This window comes from Vulpes vulpes, chromosome 14, assembly GCF_048418805.1.
Source record: "Vulpes vulpes isolate BD-2025 chromosome 14, VulVul3, whole genome shotgun sequence".
NCBI lineage: Eukaryota > Metazoa > Chordata > Mammalia > Carnivora > Canidae > Vulpes > Vulpes vulpes.
Genome location: NC_132793.1, coordinates 112,668,831 through 112,685,279, shown reverse-complemented (window position 1 = coordinate 112,685,279; position 16,449 = coordinate 112,668,831). Strand labels below are relative to the sequence as shown.

The 16,449-nt window shown below is 42.6% G+C and overlaps 1 protein-coding gene across 2 annotated transcripts in view; it reads left to right on the top strand.

The window, feature by feature from the left end:
- Positions 1 to 624: 624 nt before the first annotated feature.
- Positions 625 to 16,449, top strand: part of CD38 (CD38 molecule) — a 50,810-nt gene continuing 34,985 nt past the window's right edge. The window contains exons 1-2 of one of the 2 annotated variants that reach the window (XM_072737749.1): positions 625 to 731; positions 1,221 to 1,788. In XM_072737749.1, coding sequence (XP_072593850.1) covers positions 1,532 to 1,788 — 257 coding nt within the window. In that variant the 5' untranslated portion in view covers positions 625 to 731; positions 1,221 to 1,531. Of the gene's footprint in view, positions 732 to 1,016; positions 1,789 to 16,449 lie in introns of those variants that run through there. The other variant, XM_025998542.2, reaches the window with a different exon arrangement.

The window sequence follows — 16,449 nt, the reverse complement described above, 5'->3', positions numbered from 1 at the left end:
TCTACTTTCAAAGTGTATCCAGAATCCAATTGCTTGTTTTCTTTGCCACTTTTATAACTATTCCCCTGGTCAAAGTCCTCATAACCGGTCTTCACCGTTCCATCCTTACTTCCTTACAGTTTATTCTCAATACAGAAGCCAGGTTGAACCTTTATTTTTTTTTTCCAGATTTTTATTTATTTATTCATGAGAGACACACAGAGAGAGGCAGAGACATAGGCAGAGGCAGAAGCAGGCTCCCCATGAGGAGTCTGATGAACTCCGTTCCAGGATCCTAGGATCACCATCTGACCCAAAGGCCACCCAGATGCCCTCAGATTGAGCCTTTAAAATGTCATGCCTAATCAAGTCACCCAGTGACCTTGAATGGGTTAAAAATAAAATTCACTGTCTAAAAAGTCCTTCTGGTGATCTGGCCCTCTGCTACCCTCGGAACTTCTTTTCTGTTCTGCCTCCCTTAACCCTGCATTCCAGTTCCAATGGCCCCCATGGTGCTCCTGGAATGGGCTAAGGAACGAACTTTTCTTTTCTTTTTTTCTCCTTTTTTGCCTCAGAGGTTTTTTTTGTTTGTTTTGTCTCAGCCACTACTTCTGCTATTCCCTCTGTCTGGAAAACCTTTGCCATACGAAGTCCTGTGGCTTGTTTTTTCACTTTCCTTAGGTCTCTGCGGAAATGTCACAGATGGTCCTAGTGCTAAGGAACCTTGAGAGAGGACGTGCCTCGCAGAGCAGGTAGTAATAGCTAATATTTATTGAGTGCTTAGCATGTGCCAGGCATTTGTGCCAAACACATGGTAACTATAAACTCGCTTCATCTTCATCATACCTCACGAAGTAGATACTATTATCCTTGCTTTACATCTGAAGCACAGAGCCATCAAGTAACTTGCCCCATACGGCTCCAGTAGTGGGTGGTGGAGCTGGATTTGAACCCAGGCTTAACGACTGATGTCACTTGAGTTAAGGGGAAGGGGTGAAGCTTGAGTAGAGCTTTTGAAAGGGGCTGAGCAGGCAGGCATTTGTCAAGGCGAAGAAGGAGAGGTAGAGCAACCTTTCCCAGGCAGCAGACATTGCTTGCAGGCAGGTGCAGAGGCAGGCAGCCAAGCCTGGAGCCAAGCCTTGACGCTTTCTAGCATCAGGTGTGACTGAAGTGTAAATTGCAAGTCTGATAAAGCTTGCTGGCCGAGAAGTAAGCATAAGGGATTGCTGTTTGTTTTGCAGGCACCTGCAGAGAAAGCGTAAGGTGGCCGCTTCTCCCTGGAAATGCAAAGTCCGGTCCTTGTCTGCTCGGGAGTCTGGCAGTGAGTGGCTGTAGTAGTAGAGTCTTTCCAGTTCTTTAAGTCCTTATTGGTCCAGCCGGTCACGGAACTTTGGAGGAAAGGGGTGGGAGTGGGAAAGGAAGCCGAGAAAAGACAAGTGCAAGATAAAGGGGAGGTGCAGTTTCAGAACCGGCTAGCCCTCTCCTCTCTCCCTGACCGCCCCGGGGCGGCTCTCTCCTCCAACTTTGCCCGCCAGACCCCTCAGTGGACCCCATGGCCAACCACAGGTTCAGTTCCGTGTCCGAGGAGGAGAAACCCTGCTGCGGCATTTCCAGAAAAGCCCAGATCTGTCTCTGCGTCCTTTTTGTTCTCCTGATTGTGGTGGGCATCGCCGTGTCGGTCGGGATCCTGATGTGGCGCCAGCCGCCCAAGCACAAGGAGTGGAAGGGGCCGGGCACCACTGCCCATTTTTACGAGATCCTCCTGGGACGGTGCTACACGTACACTCAAATCGTGCGACCTGAGCTGCGGTGAGTCCGCGTCCGTGGCGCGCGGCTGGGCCCCGGGGGGCACGGGGGGGGCACAGCTGGGCACAGCTGGGCACCGGGCGCGCGCGCGCAACAAAGCATCTTTTATTAACCGGGTCAGCAGAGAGCCGGCCGCCTGGCCAGCGCCGAGCAGGCAGCGCGGCCTTGCCCTCCCGCGCCCCCCGCACGAGCTCGGGGCGCCCAGCCCCGGCGGGGACCCGCGCCTCCTGCGCCCCGAGCCCAAGCCCCGCTGCGCTCGCCGCCGCGCTGCTGGGACGCAGGCAACCGGTCGGCGCGGGGATCGCAAGCGCCTTCGGCTAGGCAGGGGGTTTGTGCTGCTGTCCCTGGCCCGACAGCGCCCCAGAGAGTTACAGCTGACACCTGGTTGAGTGGCTTGCGGCCCGGGCAGGGGGTCGCGGGGTGGGGTGGGGTGGGGTGGGGTGGGGGGCACCAGGAGGGTCAGACCGCCAGGCTGAGTTTTCGCGAATCCACAACTCCTTGCGCGCCCAGAGCTACCGGGGATCAGAGATCTCAATAACAGAACCAAACCAAGAACAACTTTGAGAACGGAGATGAAATTGTCACCGTAAGGTGCATCTGTCCGATGGATCTGCACAGACCTTGAAAACACCACCCACGGCAGTCCGTGGAAGCCTTCCGGACGGTTCCTCGTGCCTCCTGCCAGCTAGCTCCTTATCTCCCCGCAAGGGGAACCGCTCGCTTTCTGGACTTCCTTTCCCAGGGTTTGGTTTCACCCAGAGAACTCATTTTTTGAAGTTGTGCACAGAGTAGGGCCAGTGGGAAGTAAGAAAGCTCTCTCTCCGGCTGCCCGAGGGGGGCCCTGGCAGTCAGGGTTTCTGCTGTGAGCTCGAGGTTGCACAACTGATTCCACCTGCCAGAAACACCTGCAACTCGGGAGTTGAGCGGTACAATCCGCATCCCACCCCACCCCCGCCCCGCCCCGCCTCCCCGCGTGCTCTCAGCCCATGTATTCTAATGCAGATCCCGGAGGTCTGGCTTGCACATTTTTCAAGGCCAAAGATTGCCAGGGTCCCTTAAGGGCTTTGTTTCCGAGTTAATTGAGAAACCAGAAGGTGAGGCATTCCTTTAGGTCATACTTAAAAGTTGCAATAAAATCAAGCTATAGCCAATCTGGCACCGTGATGATAAAAGCGGTCTTTGAATTTCCAATGTAATGTAACCGTTTAAATTTTTTGTTGTTGTTGTTCAGTTATCTCTGATAAATTCACACTATAAGATAGATTATCACCAGTGTATAGCAAGCAAGATGCATCACAGAAACCACAAGCCTTCCTAATGTTTGTCAGGGCACTTCGTAGTACACACATACAAACACACACACACATATATCCAACATATACATATGTATATGTGTACATGTTCAAAAATATCAACAGGGGATATGTATTATTAATATTTTTGAATATCCTTCCAAATATCTCACAATATGTGTACACACACACACACAAATACAGACACTATATAAATGGGTTAGTCATTAATATGGTATAGGTGCCAGCCACTTAAATATCAAATCATTGAGTCCTTCAACAACTATACGAGGCACTTACCACTGCCATCCCCATTTTACATTTGAACAAACTGAAGTAGAGTTTGAGTTAATTGTCCACAATTTGGCTCCAGAAACTGAACTCAGCCACTATACTATGCAGCTTATATATGTTCTGTTAGCTAGAGTGACCGTAATTTATTGACCACATGTAAGACTTTTGAAAGGGAAGGAGATGCTGTTCATAATTATGCTGAGTCAATAGACTTAACCAGAACATATGGTCTCTTTATCCTTGGGTGGTTTAAGTGTGCAAACTCAGGAGGTGCACTGCTTGGGTTTAGATCTTGGCTCTGCCTCAGTGTTATTTCAGGCAAGTTACTGACTTTCTCTGTGCTGCCTTACTCTCAGCTGGCAAATGGAGATGGTACCTACCACAGGTGGGAATTCTGAGGAACAAGAGGAATAATCCTGATTTGTGCTCATAATGCAAATGGAGATGGTACCTACCACATGTACCTACCACATGGCAAATGGAGATGGTACCTACCACAGGTGGGAATTCTGAGGAACAAGAGGAATAATCCTGATTTGTGCTCATAATGCATTCATTTTTGGAAATGCAGTGTTACAGACGTCTTTCAACAATGATAAATATAGATCAAGGCCAACTCAAAAGAGATACCCAGTATTACATGTATTTAAATCACAATCTAGTGAATCAGTCCTTCGATGATGGAATTTGTTGTTTCCAATTTTTTTTTATTTACTGCCTTTTTTTTTTTTTTTTTTTTTTAAATTAAACACATGTCCTTGGAGATCTTTCAGTGTTAGCACAGGTAGATTTACCTCATTCTTTTTAACAGCTCATGGTATTCCATAGCTTAGAGGTATCTCTTTGGACAGAAAATTAGTTACCGATTTTCAGTCCCATTCATTCATTCAGTAAATATTTGGTGAGCATCTACTATTTTCCAGGCAGCGATCTACTATTGACAACACAGTAGTGGATGACAAACTTCCCACTCTCATGAAACTTTTCATCCCAGTTGGGAGTCACATGCTTCAGTGAATGTATATTTTTGTGCACTTATAGGAGTGTTTTTGTAGGATAGGTTTCTGGTGGTGCAATTGTTGGATCAAAGGGAGGATCATGCATATTTTAAATTTTGTTAAGAGTTTCTGAATTCCCTCCAAAATAACAGTACCATTTTAGGCTCCTATTACCATCTATCACAGGATGTGCTTTCTTACAATCTCCTCATTGCTCAACAGTATCAACCTTTTTTACTTATGAGAAAAATAGCATCTAATTGTTTTCTGATTATCAGAGGATCATAACATGTTGTATATGTTAACCGGTCATTTATATTTTTGTCTGGGAACTTTATGTTCAGATCCTTGCTAATTTCTACTGAGTTGCTCATTTCTTTTTAGAGGAGTTCTTTATATATTGTAGATCACATATATGGTATTTTCTCTCTGCTCATTGTCCTTGGAACCCTTGTAATTTCTGTTGCCCTTCCACTCTTGACACTTTAACCTCAAGGTTAAGACTCTAATCAATACTCTTTCTTTCTCTGTTGTTGCAAGTCTGGCATGCTGACAATTTCTCTTTGAGTCATACTATCTTAGCATCAGAAATCTTTTCCCTGGGGCGCCTGGGTGGTTCAGTCTGTTAAGCCCCTCATTCTTGATTTTGGCTCAGGGAATGATCTCAGGGTCTTGGGACTGAGCCCTTTGAGTTGGACTCTGTTCTCAGCAGAGAGTCGGCTTGAGTTTCTCTCTCTCTCTGCTCCTCCTCTGCACTCCCCTCCACCCCCTGCTCTTGTACTCTCTCTCTCAAATAAATAAATAAAAATCTAAAAAAAAAAAGGAAAGAAAAAAATATTTTCCCTGTTGAATTCTGAAATCATTCTTGTGATCCTCTTCTCATATCCATTCCTTGTTGGGTCACTGTCTCCTGCTTTGGCTTTTTGTATTGGGCCAAAGGATCCATTTATGTCAATTATTCAACCTCGTAATTCCACTTTGACCTGCTATTTCTAGTTCTTACGTCTGTAGGTCTTTATTACAACTATGTATTTTTTAAAAGATTTTATTTATTTATTATTGAGAGACACAGAGAGGAGAGAGAGAGAGACAGGCAGAGGGAGAAGTAGACTCCATGCAGGGAGCCTGACGTGAGACTCGATCCTGGGTCTCCAGGATCCGCTGAAGGCGGTGCGAAACTGCTGAGCCACCTGGGCTGCCCACAACTATGTATTAACATAAAAACATTTGATATGTTGGCACCTGGGTGGCTCAGTGGTTGAGCATCTGCCTTTGGCTCAGGTTGTGATCCCTGGGTCTTTGGATCAAGTTCCATATCAGGCTCCCTACAGGGAGACAGCTTCTCCCTCTGCCTGTGTCTGCCTCTCTCTCTCTGTGTCTCTCATGAATGAAAAATAAAATCTTAAAAAAAAATTTGATATGTGATACCAGGCAAAACAAAACCGTATAAAAACTATGCATATAATAATTGTAACTACGTAAAACTGAATATAAATGAAAAGAGATAGTAAAATATGGGTTAATGGAATTATTAACCACTGACTATTATTATTCCACCACTGATTTTTAGGCCATTCATAAGTTTATTGTAGATTTCTTTCCTTATTCTTTCCTTATTAGTCTTCAGCTTCAAATGATTTATAATTGGCATTTTGCTGATCTATTACTGAATAATAAACCACCCTCAAACTTAGTGGTTTAAAACATAAACCTTTTTATTATTTTTACCTGATTCTGTGAAATGCTTGAGCTTAGCTGAGTGGTTCTTCTGCTCCTTGTGATATTGACTGGGGCTGGAGTCCTTTGGGAGCTCAATTAAGCTGGAATATCCAAAAATAAATGGGGCATTACTCACATGAATGGCACCATGGAGAGGTCAGCTGAAAGGATGGTATTACCTGGGATGCTAGAAAGGCTAAGTATCTCAATTTCTCCATGCTGTTTCAGAGCCTTAGAGTCACAGCCCTGAAGTCTTGACCCTGTGAGCATGTTTTACTGGCAGCACCTGGGATGTGATCATTGCCTTGAGAACACTTCTTTTTTTTTTTTTAAGATTTATTTATTTATTTGTGAGAGAGAGAGAGAGAGAGAGGAAAGAGAGGGAGAGAGAGGCAGAAACACAGGCAGAGGGAGAAGCCAGCTCCATGTGGGGGATGGGACTTGATCAATGTGGGACTTGATCCCTGGAGTCCAAGAGCATGCCCTGAGCTGAAGGCAGACTCTCAACTGCTGAATCACCAGGCATCCCTTAAGTTAGCTTTTAAATGTTTATTTCTTCCTTGTGTTTTTTGTTCTTCTGTTACAGCTATTGCTCTTTATACATTATTTCCTTTTATTAATTAGATTTAATAATGATAAAAATCTGATATACGCCTCCTGGAATATAAGCTCATTGAATCAAGGGACTTGTTGTTAAGTGGCATATATCGAGGACCTTAAGTAGTGCCTGCAATATAATAAGCAAAATAGTTGAATTAAATGAATGATATAGAAGCCAGTGTATTACTACTACTAAAAAAAATAATAATAAATTTTTAAAAATTTTTAAAAAGTTAAAATAAATATACCTCTCCAACAAATTTTCCATACCATTATTCCCAAATTCATCAATCTCTATTTTGGGCTTATAGGGTATTGATTTTTCTCTTATGTAAATAGCTTCTCAGTGTTTCTTTGTAGATCTAGGACTTTATCTTTTGTATATATTCCTTTTCCTTCATTTTCCTTTCCCAAAATCTCTTACCCCTATAGAAGTCACTCTTTGCCAGTCTTTTAGTGTGGGTAGGTGAGCACTGAAACTTGTCCCTGCTTATCAAGGTGAGACTTTCTAAAATTGAGCCATGCACATTAAATGAAGAATACTCCTGAATAGATGACACCTGGTTCTGCTGTCTCAAGATCATATCCACCAGCTGCATTCTGTCCTAAGATGGCCCTGGGCTTGTGAGACCTGACAGACATGTGGCCAAGACTCACCAGAATGTTAGCAGATGGTTAGTGCTATTGTATGGGAGAATGTTACCTGTCTGTGCAATAGTCAGGAGCTGGGGAATGTGGGAAGGCAGAGCAGAGTCTGCAGGAGGACTCTAGAGAGGCACCCAGAGGTATGTTACAGTTCCAGAAATCTTCTTGCCTTGGGGAAAACCAGCCCTCTGCATAAATTTTGGCCATCAATGATAGCCTCTGGGTGTCAGGGACAGAAGCGGGCATTCCTGTGACAACTCTTTATCCCTGCCCCATACAAGCTGGGGTTCCCAAGGGAGAGACTTTATTATTCACCCCTGCACCCTTGGCCGTCCAGCACATTGCTTGTCACATTACAGTCCCTTAGTAGCTGCTTGCTAAGTTGAACTCAGTCAAGTCCAAATCACGCTGGTGGAAAAATAAACATATACAGTGAGAAACTCCATCCATCTTATCCTGCCTTCTGGTGATCACAGACAGATAGATTATCTGCACTGTGCTTGTACTGACTATTGTTTCTGATTCCCTTTTCTTCATTTCTCAATTCCTTCTTGCTTCTCCTTCCTCTTCAAAACTTCTAACGAGGGATCCCTGGGTGGCACAGCGGTTTGGCGCCTGCCTTTGGCCCAGGGCGCGATCCTGGAGCCCCGGGATCGAATCCCACGTCGGGCTCCCGGTGCATGGAGCCTGCTTCTCCCTCTGCCCCTCTCTCTCCCTCTCTCACTATCAAAAATAAATAAAAATAAAAAAAAAAAAAAACAACTTCTAACGAGATTTCCCAGGGGCCAATTCTTCATTTTTACTTCCCCATACCTCCCATTTCAATGACTTTAGCATTTTATTAGCTTCTACTCAGTAAAATTCATGAGTTTAAAATGTACAAAATAGCAAATTCATACAAACAAATAGTAAAGACTCACTGTGTGCCTGGTGCTAGGGTTACTGGAGGGTTAGAGGAGAGGGTGCTTCAGAGAGAGGAAGAAAAAACCAGCCCTGCTGTCCAGGGTCCTGTGGGGAGATCTGGGAGGACTGACCTGGAGCTAGTGCTGCAGTGCAATCTGTGTGAAGTCTTCTTTTACAATGGAATTTCAGCAAAGGGTGTTCTGAACAGTGTGTGTTAACCTGTTGAATGAATCTGGGAGGCAGATAAGATGCTACTTCTGGGGTAAGACTGGCAAATAGTTGGACCAAAACCCTTTAAAGGGTATGGGACTTTTGTTGTGCCCAAGATTGCGAATCCGAGAAATCACCAAGGAGCCGACACCAATGCAAGCGCACAGGGGTTTATTAGCAAGCTCGAGCTTGGGTCCAAGTATACCCGACACAGCGGAGCAGGGACTTGGAACCTGAAGTGGGTTACAGCTGGATTTTTTATAGGCTGGTCTAGGGGATTTTCAGAAGGGGTGGAAGAATTTCTCAAGTTCTGTTTACATTCTGATATGGTGCTTTCAAGGACATTGAACTCTGTTCTCATTCTAATATGAGACTTTCTACCATGGGCGTGGGGTCTGTTGTCTTTCTGATATGGGATTCTCTGCCGAGGGCAATTCTGAGCTCTGTTGTCTTTCTGATATGGGATTACCTGCCAAGGACATTCTGCAGTTTTTCCTGTAAAGTTCAGCTCTTATTCACAGTGGCCTAAGATGGCTGTACTTGTGCTAATGCTAAATTTTAGGTGGGATGGCCTTAATTTTTCTCGGCCTCCACACTTTGTCTGGACCCCACTGGAAAGAGGATATGGACCTCATGTTGGCCCACCCACAACCTGGACCTTCTCAGTGTGTGAGAGAATATGAATGTGATCATATTTGCACAGGACAGAATTTTAGAATACTTTCTCTGTGGGTGATGGGATGACTGCCTGCTCAACATCTGCATTCCCAATAAGACCCTGAACCTCATTAGAGCGAGTCAAGTTGATGGCTTCATGTTCACCTGTGTGTCCTCAGTGCTTAGGACTATGATTATCAGGCTTCCTTTAACCCCATCTTTCATGCTGTACTCTAAGATAGACCAGTGTTCAGAGTCTTAGATGCATCTGACTGAATATGGAGGGTGAAATTGGGAAAGTGAAACTGGTTTCCCAAGTGGGGGGCCTGGATGCTGCTGTGAGCAAATGGGGAAGTCATACCACAGAGTTATCTTTTGAAGGAAGGGTGGAGTACATATGCAAGTAAATGGTATTTGGGAACTGTGAGGCTTCAAGTGATATCAAGACACTTGAGAGGATGTAGCTCTGGGCTAGAATCTTCTAGAAGGAGAGGCTATTTGAGAGCCCTGGGAGCATCTCAGATGGCTGAGTGAGGGAAGGCAGAAATAAGAGAAAGAGGGAAAAGGAGAGATGCTATTTCTGTTTCACTTTGGAAGTTTCTAGAAAGGTCAGAAGTGCTCACTACTGACGGCTCGCCTAAGCTTCTGGTTCTTTTTTTTTTTTTTTTTTTCCCTAAGCTTCTGGTTCTGATATCATTATTAACAGGGAAGTGGTGGTGTTCCGCCTGGAGAAAGCTTTTGTTCTTTATCACAATGAACACTCATGACTTCTCTGCTTTCCCCTTTTCTCTTTGGAGAGAAAGCCCTTGGAAAACAGCTGCAAAAAGTCAGTTTAGAAATTTTGAAGAGACAGTGGCACCTGGGTTGCTCAGTAGTTGAGCATCTGCCTTCAGCTCAGGGTGTGATCCTGGAGTCCTGGGATCAAGTCCCACATTAGGCTCCCTTCAGGGAGCCTGCTTCTCCCTCTGGCTATGTCTCTACCTCTCTCTGTGTGTCTCTCATGAATAAATAAAAAATATTTTAAACATTTTTGAAGAGAGAAAGATTAATTGATTGGAAATCAATGATTATGGGTTATCTGCAATATACTCAGAACTTCATATAGTTGGTTCTCTTATTAGAATCCTGTCAGAAAAGTCTCAGGACACATCCTGTGGGGTAGGAAATGAAGCCTGAGAGAGGTTAAATAATTTGGCTTATCAGTTGGTCTGGAGCAGGCTGGGTAATTTGCAGAGCCCTGTGCAAAATGAAAATGTGGGCTTATTGTTCAAAAAGCAGGAGAAAGCTTTTACTTCCCTCTGACGTCTTGTCAGCCAGATGGTTTTTACGTGCTGTTTAATTGAGTCCCCTTGGGTACCAGGATTCTTGCAGGGAGCCAGCAGACCCTCACAGGTGCCTGGGATTGCACACCACAACTTGGCATGTGGGGAAGGTGCACCTAATCCCACCCACCTGTGCTTTCACTTCTCATATGGCAGCCTGAGAACCCGTCCTGGGGAGTTTGAGCCAAGGATTCAAACCCCCAGTGCAGTGAGACAGTGTCCCACTGGCCTTGTCTCATAAGACGCAAAGCAAAGATAAAATTACTAAGAATTCCCAGACAGTGGGGCACTGGGTGGTTCAGTCAGTTAAATGTCTGCCTTCCGCTCTGGTCAGGATCCCAGGGTCCTATGATCGAGCCTGTCATCAGGCTTCGTGCCCAGTGGGAAGTCTGCTTCTCCTTCTCCCTCTCCCCACTTGTATTCTCTCAAATAAGTAAATAAAATCTTAAAAAAAATAATAATTTCCAGGCAGCAACTGTAGAGCATTAAATTCCAAGTGTGGGACCTTTCTGAGCCCAGGGACCCATGTGACTGCATTGGTCAGATGCCCACAAAGTCAATTTTGTTGTTAGGACATGGAAGAAACTCATCTCTTTCCATTCTTGGGCTCATCAGACTTATTAGACTAATGGGAAAATTGCGGCATGCAGTGATTTTTTTTTCCCCCTAAGGACCAGAGCCGGTAAGTGGTAGAGGTGGTTTTTGAACTGAATGCACAGCCTATAGCCATTACATCATAAGACTTTCAAAAGAGTGTGTTCTCAGCATGTCTTAGGGCCTGAGGCAACTCATTCCAAAGGTAAGGAGCCTTTGTAGAGTCTCCAGATGGAGGAATCTGTTACTTTTCTGTCTCAAAGGTGAGTCATGAGGCTGCAGTGTGAGGTCTTTGGGCTCCTCCTTTTAGGGAGGCAAGGTCCTAGAGCCTAGAGCTTTGTCTCTGTACTCTAGATGCTATTATGACATTTGCAGGTAAAGCCGCAGAATGCCAAGTCCTGGTAACCATGCAGGACTTGGCATGCCTGGTTACCAGGACATTTTCTTCATGGCTTATCTCTCCTCTTGAACCATCACCTCCTAGAACTGGGTCAGGAAAGATGGAGTGCACACTCCTCATTCCTAATCCTGTGTCTATAGAAAGCATTGCTGATGGATCACATCTCACTGAGTTAGCCTGGCCCAGCCTCAAATTTGTCTACACAGTATGCCACATAGATGCTACCTGTTGGTTGGAATTGTTCCAAGAGATGACACCTGTTTGGATTCTATGTCAGAATCATGTTGCTTGTAAGCCCATGTAGGTATGTATAAATATTTTTTTCAAGTAGGTTCCACACTGGGGCCTGAACTCGTGACCTGAGATCAAAGTTCACAATGAACTTTTCAGCCTGGGCTGAAATCAAGAGTAAGATTCTTAACTGACTGAGTCACCCAGAAACCTCTGTACAGTATTTTTTATCCCACCCGGGGATAGTCACCATCATCCCGTCCATTTTCTGCAGGTACTTATGTTCAAAAGTGATTAACTAATGAATCGGTCCTAAAGTAGGGGCAGCAGGAGGAGAAACTGGATTAAGAAGTTTGGGGGCCTAGAGCTGTTTGGCTTGGAGAAATCTGATGGGTGACCAGGTGTCTCTACTGGTTGAAGAATAGTTTTGATGCCAAGGAATCAGGTGTGTTTTGTGTTGCTCTCTCTATAAGGCAGAATCAGAGTCTCAGATGGCAAGAAGTTAAGAATCGCAGCCAATCCTTGCATAGTGCATCACAATTTGAGTTCATTTGTCAGAGTAGAAGTCTCAAAAAGTCAAGAGCATGACTTTATTTAACATACAAAATCAATGCATGCCAAAGATTTATTTACTCATTTATTAAGGAATCAGTGAAATGATAAAGTCAGTTCGAAGAATACCTTGGGGACACTGAAGTATTTATACATATTTAAAATAGAATATTAGAATTAGGTTGATAGTTTAGATATAAAACTGGCTAATGTTCTACAAGTTAACAAAAGCCATAAACTTTGGTGTATATTTTTTCTATCAGACAAATTATTTGCATCTCTCACCAACAAAATGTATATTGTTAGCACCTAACTTCATAAATTTTGATAGTAAATAGGAAAGATAAAGACATATTCTGCTACACAATTAAATATTTCTAGGGATAGCCTGTCAAAACAATGCCCTCATAAGATATTGAAAGGACATCCTCCCTACCTTCTTGCCTTATTTCCAAATACTAAAGATTTTTGTAACATGTTTATCCAGTAAGTATTTCTCAAGTTCCTATGATGTCTCACTAACTCTTTTAGATCCTGGGGATGTAGCAGGGAACAAAAACAGACTACATTCTTGCTCACATGGGTCTTTTATTCTAGTGGGATTGGGATACAGACAGTGAATAAAGCAGGAAAATATACAGTGTGGTAAGTGCTAAAAAGAGTGCTGGGCAGTAGTGTTAGGGTGTTAAGTACAATAATAAAATAAGAAAGTCTTCACTGAAAGCTGATAGCTTAGCAAAGACCTGAATAAAGAGGGAACCTAGAAACGTCTTGGGGAGAGCCCGCTGAACAAAAGCAAGAACAAAGACAGAGGCAATGGGAAGCAGCAAGAATGCCAGCAGAATTGGATCTTTCTGTTATGGAAATGTTAAAAAAAAAAAAAAAAAAAAAACTAGACAAAATAGTTAACTCCCTTTACCTAATACCATTGTGAATAATTAACATTCTGCTGTTCTTTCATCTATCTCCTCACCTTTCCACTCTAAAATATTTTATTTATTTACCTAAACCATTTTATTTTTAAAGATTTATTTATTTGAGAGAAAAAGAGAGAGAGCTCTGGGAAAGAGAGGGAGGGGCAGAGGGAGAGGAAGAGAGAATCTGTAAGCTGACTCTGCGCGGAGCTCAGGTCCAATTCCATGACCCTGAGATCATGACCTGAGTTAAAACTGAGAGTCGTATGTTTAACCAACTGTGCCACCCAGATGCCCCTATTTATTTAATTATTTTTTAAGGTAGGCTCTACGCCCATCATGGAGTCCAATATGGGGCTTGAACTCACAACCCTGAGATCAAGACCTGAGCTGAGATCAAGAGTCAGATGCTGAACAGATGGAGCTACCCAAGCTTCCCTCCTCTAAAGTACTTTAAAACAAATTCCAGACTTCATATCATGTTGTCTGTAAATACTTCAGTCTCTATCTCCAACAAAAAGTAACACTAAAAAAGCATAGTTGACATACCATTGTCACACCTGACAAAACCGAGACTAATTCTTCAGTGTTACCCCGTATCCACGCTGTTTATTTTTCCATGAGTTTCTTAAAAATGTAGTTTTATAATTGATTTTGTTCAAATAAAAATTCACACGTTGCATTCAGCTACTTTATCCTTTAAGTAATATCTTAAAGAATATCTTAAGTATCATTTTTTCTAAAAAATAGATTTTATTTTTATGAAATCTCTGCATCTGACATGGAGCTTGAACTCATAACCCCAAGATCAAGAGTCACATGTTCTACTGACTGAGCCAGCCAGGCACCCCTCTTAAGCATCTTCTAATTCCTAACCATTTTTCCTCCTCCATTTTTAAATGCCTATTAACTTGGAACAGACTGGGGAAGCGAATTGGATTTGAGGGTGGCCAGGAATGCATTATAGAGGGAGCTGCGGAATTCCTCAAGCATCAGTCACAGCAGGAGGCACATAATGTCAAAAAATCTTAGCACCCCACATTTAGGGGGTTAAAAGAATTGGGTTGTATCTGCCTGATTCATCTGTTATAGAGTTCTTTCACAACTCTTCATTTAATTAGCTTAGCAGCATTGGATTGGTTATGTCCATAGGGGCTATATCGTGAATATTTTATAATTCTAAGACTCCTTCTGCATTTATTTACTCTGATTCATCTAAACAGAAGCCTTTCTCTCACCCACCACTTGGATGCCCTGAAATAGAGTCCATAAAAGAAAGTCAAGATAGATGCTTGATTCTTTTCCCTTGTTTATCATTTACAGAATAATGAGCTGGTTAATGACCTATCAATCTCTAGAGATTACCAATGAATTTCTTTTCGATTTCAGGTCTGTAACATTTTCAAAATATATCACCTATGATCATTTTTACCAAGCCATTCAACTTAGTTTTCATAGTTTAAAAAAATAGAAAAGTAGAAAAGTTTTTCTTTTCCTACTTATCGAATTTATGTAGAATTTAATTAAATTATATAATTAAAATAACAAGTATAAGCAGATTTATAAATAGATAAACAACCAGGTTGGATGTACTAGACAGTAGCCTATTAATTATGTAAAAAGAATATATAGTGTTGGTTAATGCACTGAATCACTTAGGGGTCAGGTAAGAGTTTTTGCAATAAATGAACTGAGATGTGGTCAGGTATTTTTTTCTTGCCATTTAGGAACCCCTTAGAAATAGATCAGGTCAGAAAATTACCAAGACAAAGTTTTTTGGCTTTGTTTTTAAAAAAAAATATTTATTTACTTGAGAGAGAGAGAGAGAGAGAGAAAGAAACATGAGCAGGGGTAGGGACAGAGGGAGAAGTAGATATCCCCTGAGCAGGGAGCCCAGTGTGGGACTCAGTCCAGGACCCCAAGATCACAACCTAAGCCAAAGGCCTAACTGACTGGGATACCCAGGAACCCCTATATTTATTTTTTTTAAGTAGGCTCCACACCCAAGCTGGGGGCTCAAATCCACAACCCTGAGATCAAGAGATCGCATGCTCTACTGACTGAGCCAGCCAGGGCCCCCAAGACAAAGTTTTCTGTAAGTGAAGGATGGTGGAAAGAATGAATGCAAGATGCTGAGAACAACACAGGAAATTGAATGAGATAAAATCGAGAACTGATTTGTATGTGTGTATGTGTATGTGTGTGTGTGTGTATGTGTTTTAATGACTCAGGGTTTGGTAAGGGAGGAGTAATCATATTTGTGGATTTTTGTAGTTGATCTGAATGGGATTATCTTTTTCAACAAAATATCACCAGTAGATATCTACTGTGGAGGGAGGGGATGTTGAGAATCTTGCTTTGAAGACAAGAAAGGCAGTGAAAACCAAGGTAAGAAATTTGAAGAATAAATGTAGCAACAGAATAACTTTCTTTTTCCTTGCAATTCTTATTTTTTTCTAATTGCAAAAATAAGACAAGCTTATTGGAGGACATTGAGAAAAATACAAAGATATAGAGAAGAATACAAAATCACTTGACTCCTAGAGTGGAATTCTAAATAATGATGAATGCCACAATTACAAAAAAGAAAAAAAAAAGGAGATTCACAAAAGGAAGATTAAGAGCTGCTTAAATAGATGGTTTCAGCACACACAATTTTATAGACATAATTCAAATGTCTTTTATAATGTGACTTTTAGGAGAATCACTAAGCTCAGTTTTCTACTTCCTCGTAGATTGTAGCAAACACAATGCATCCACATGGTAGAAAGTTATTTACGTCTTTGGTTCTTGGATGTTTTGAAGCAGGAAAGTCTGACTTGAAGGGATGTGAGAAGTTCCCCCAACGTATTTTAACCTGGCTTCAGTCCATATTTGCCTTGATACCATTCAAATGTTACTTTTATTAGGACTATCTAGTAAATATTACAAAGCCATTGCTGTGTTTGGCACCTTATAGTTTAAGTATTGTGAAATTCATAATAAATAATTTCATAATAAAATTACTTTACTCATTATCATGGTTCCTGGGAGTAAAAGTTTGTTGATGACTTTACCTAGAGCAGTGTCAAATTAGTAATTAAATCTTCCTTGGGAATTCTTCAAGAGCAAAGAAAGACTGAAAACATACTGAAACTGTGAGAGATTTGTTTATTTTTAAAAAGATTTTTAATTATATATACATGAGAGAGAGAGAGAGAGAGAGAGAGAGAGAGAGGTAGGCAGAGAGAGAAGCAGGCTCCAAGCAGGGAGCCCGATGCGGGACTCAATCCTGGGTCTCCAGGATCACTCCCTGGGCAGATGGCAGGTGCTAAACCTGAGCCACCCAGGGAT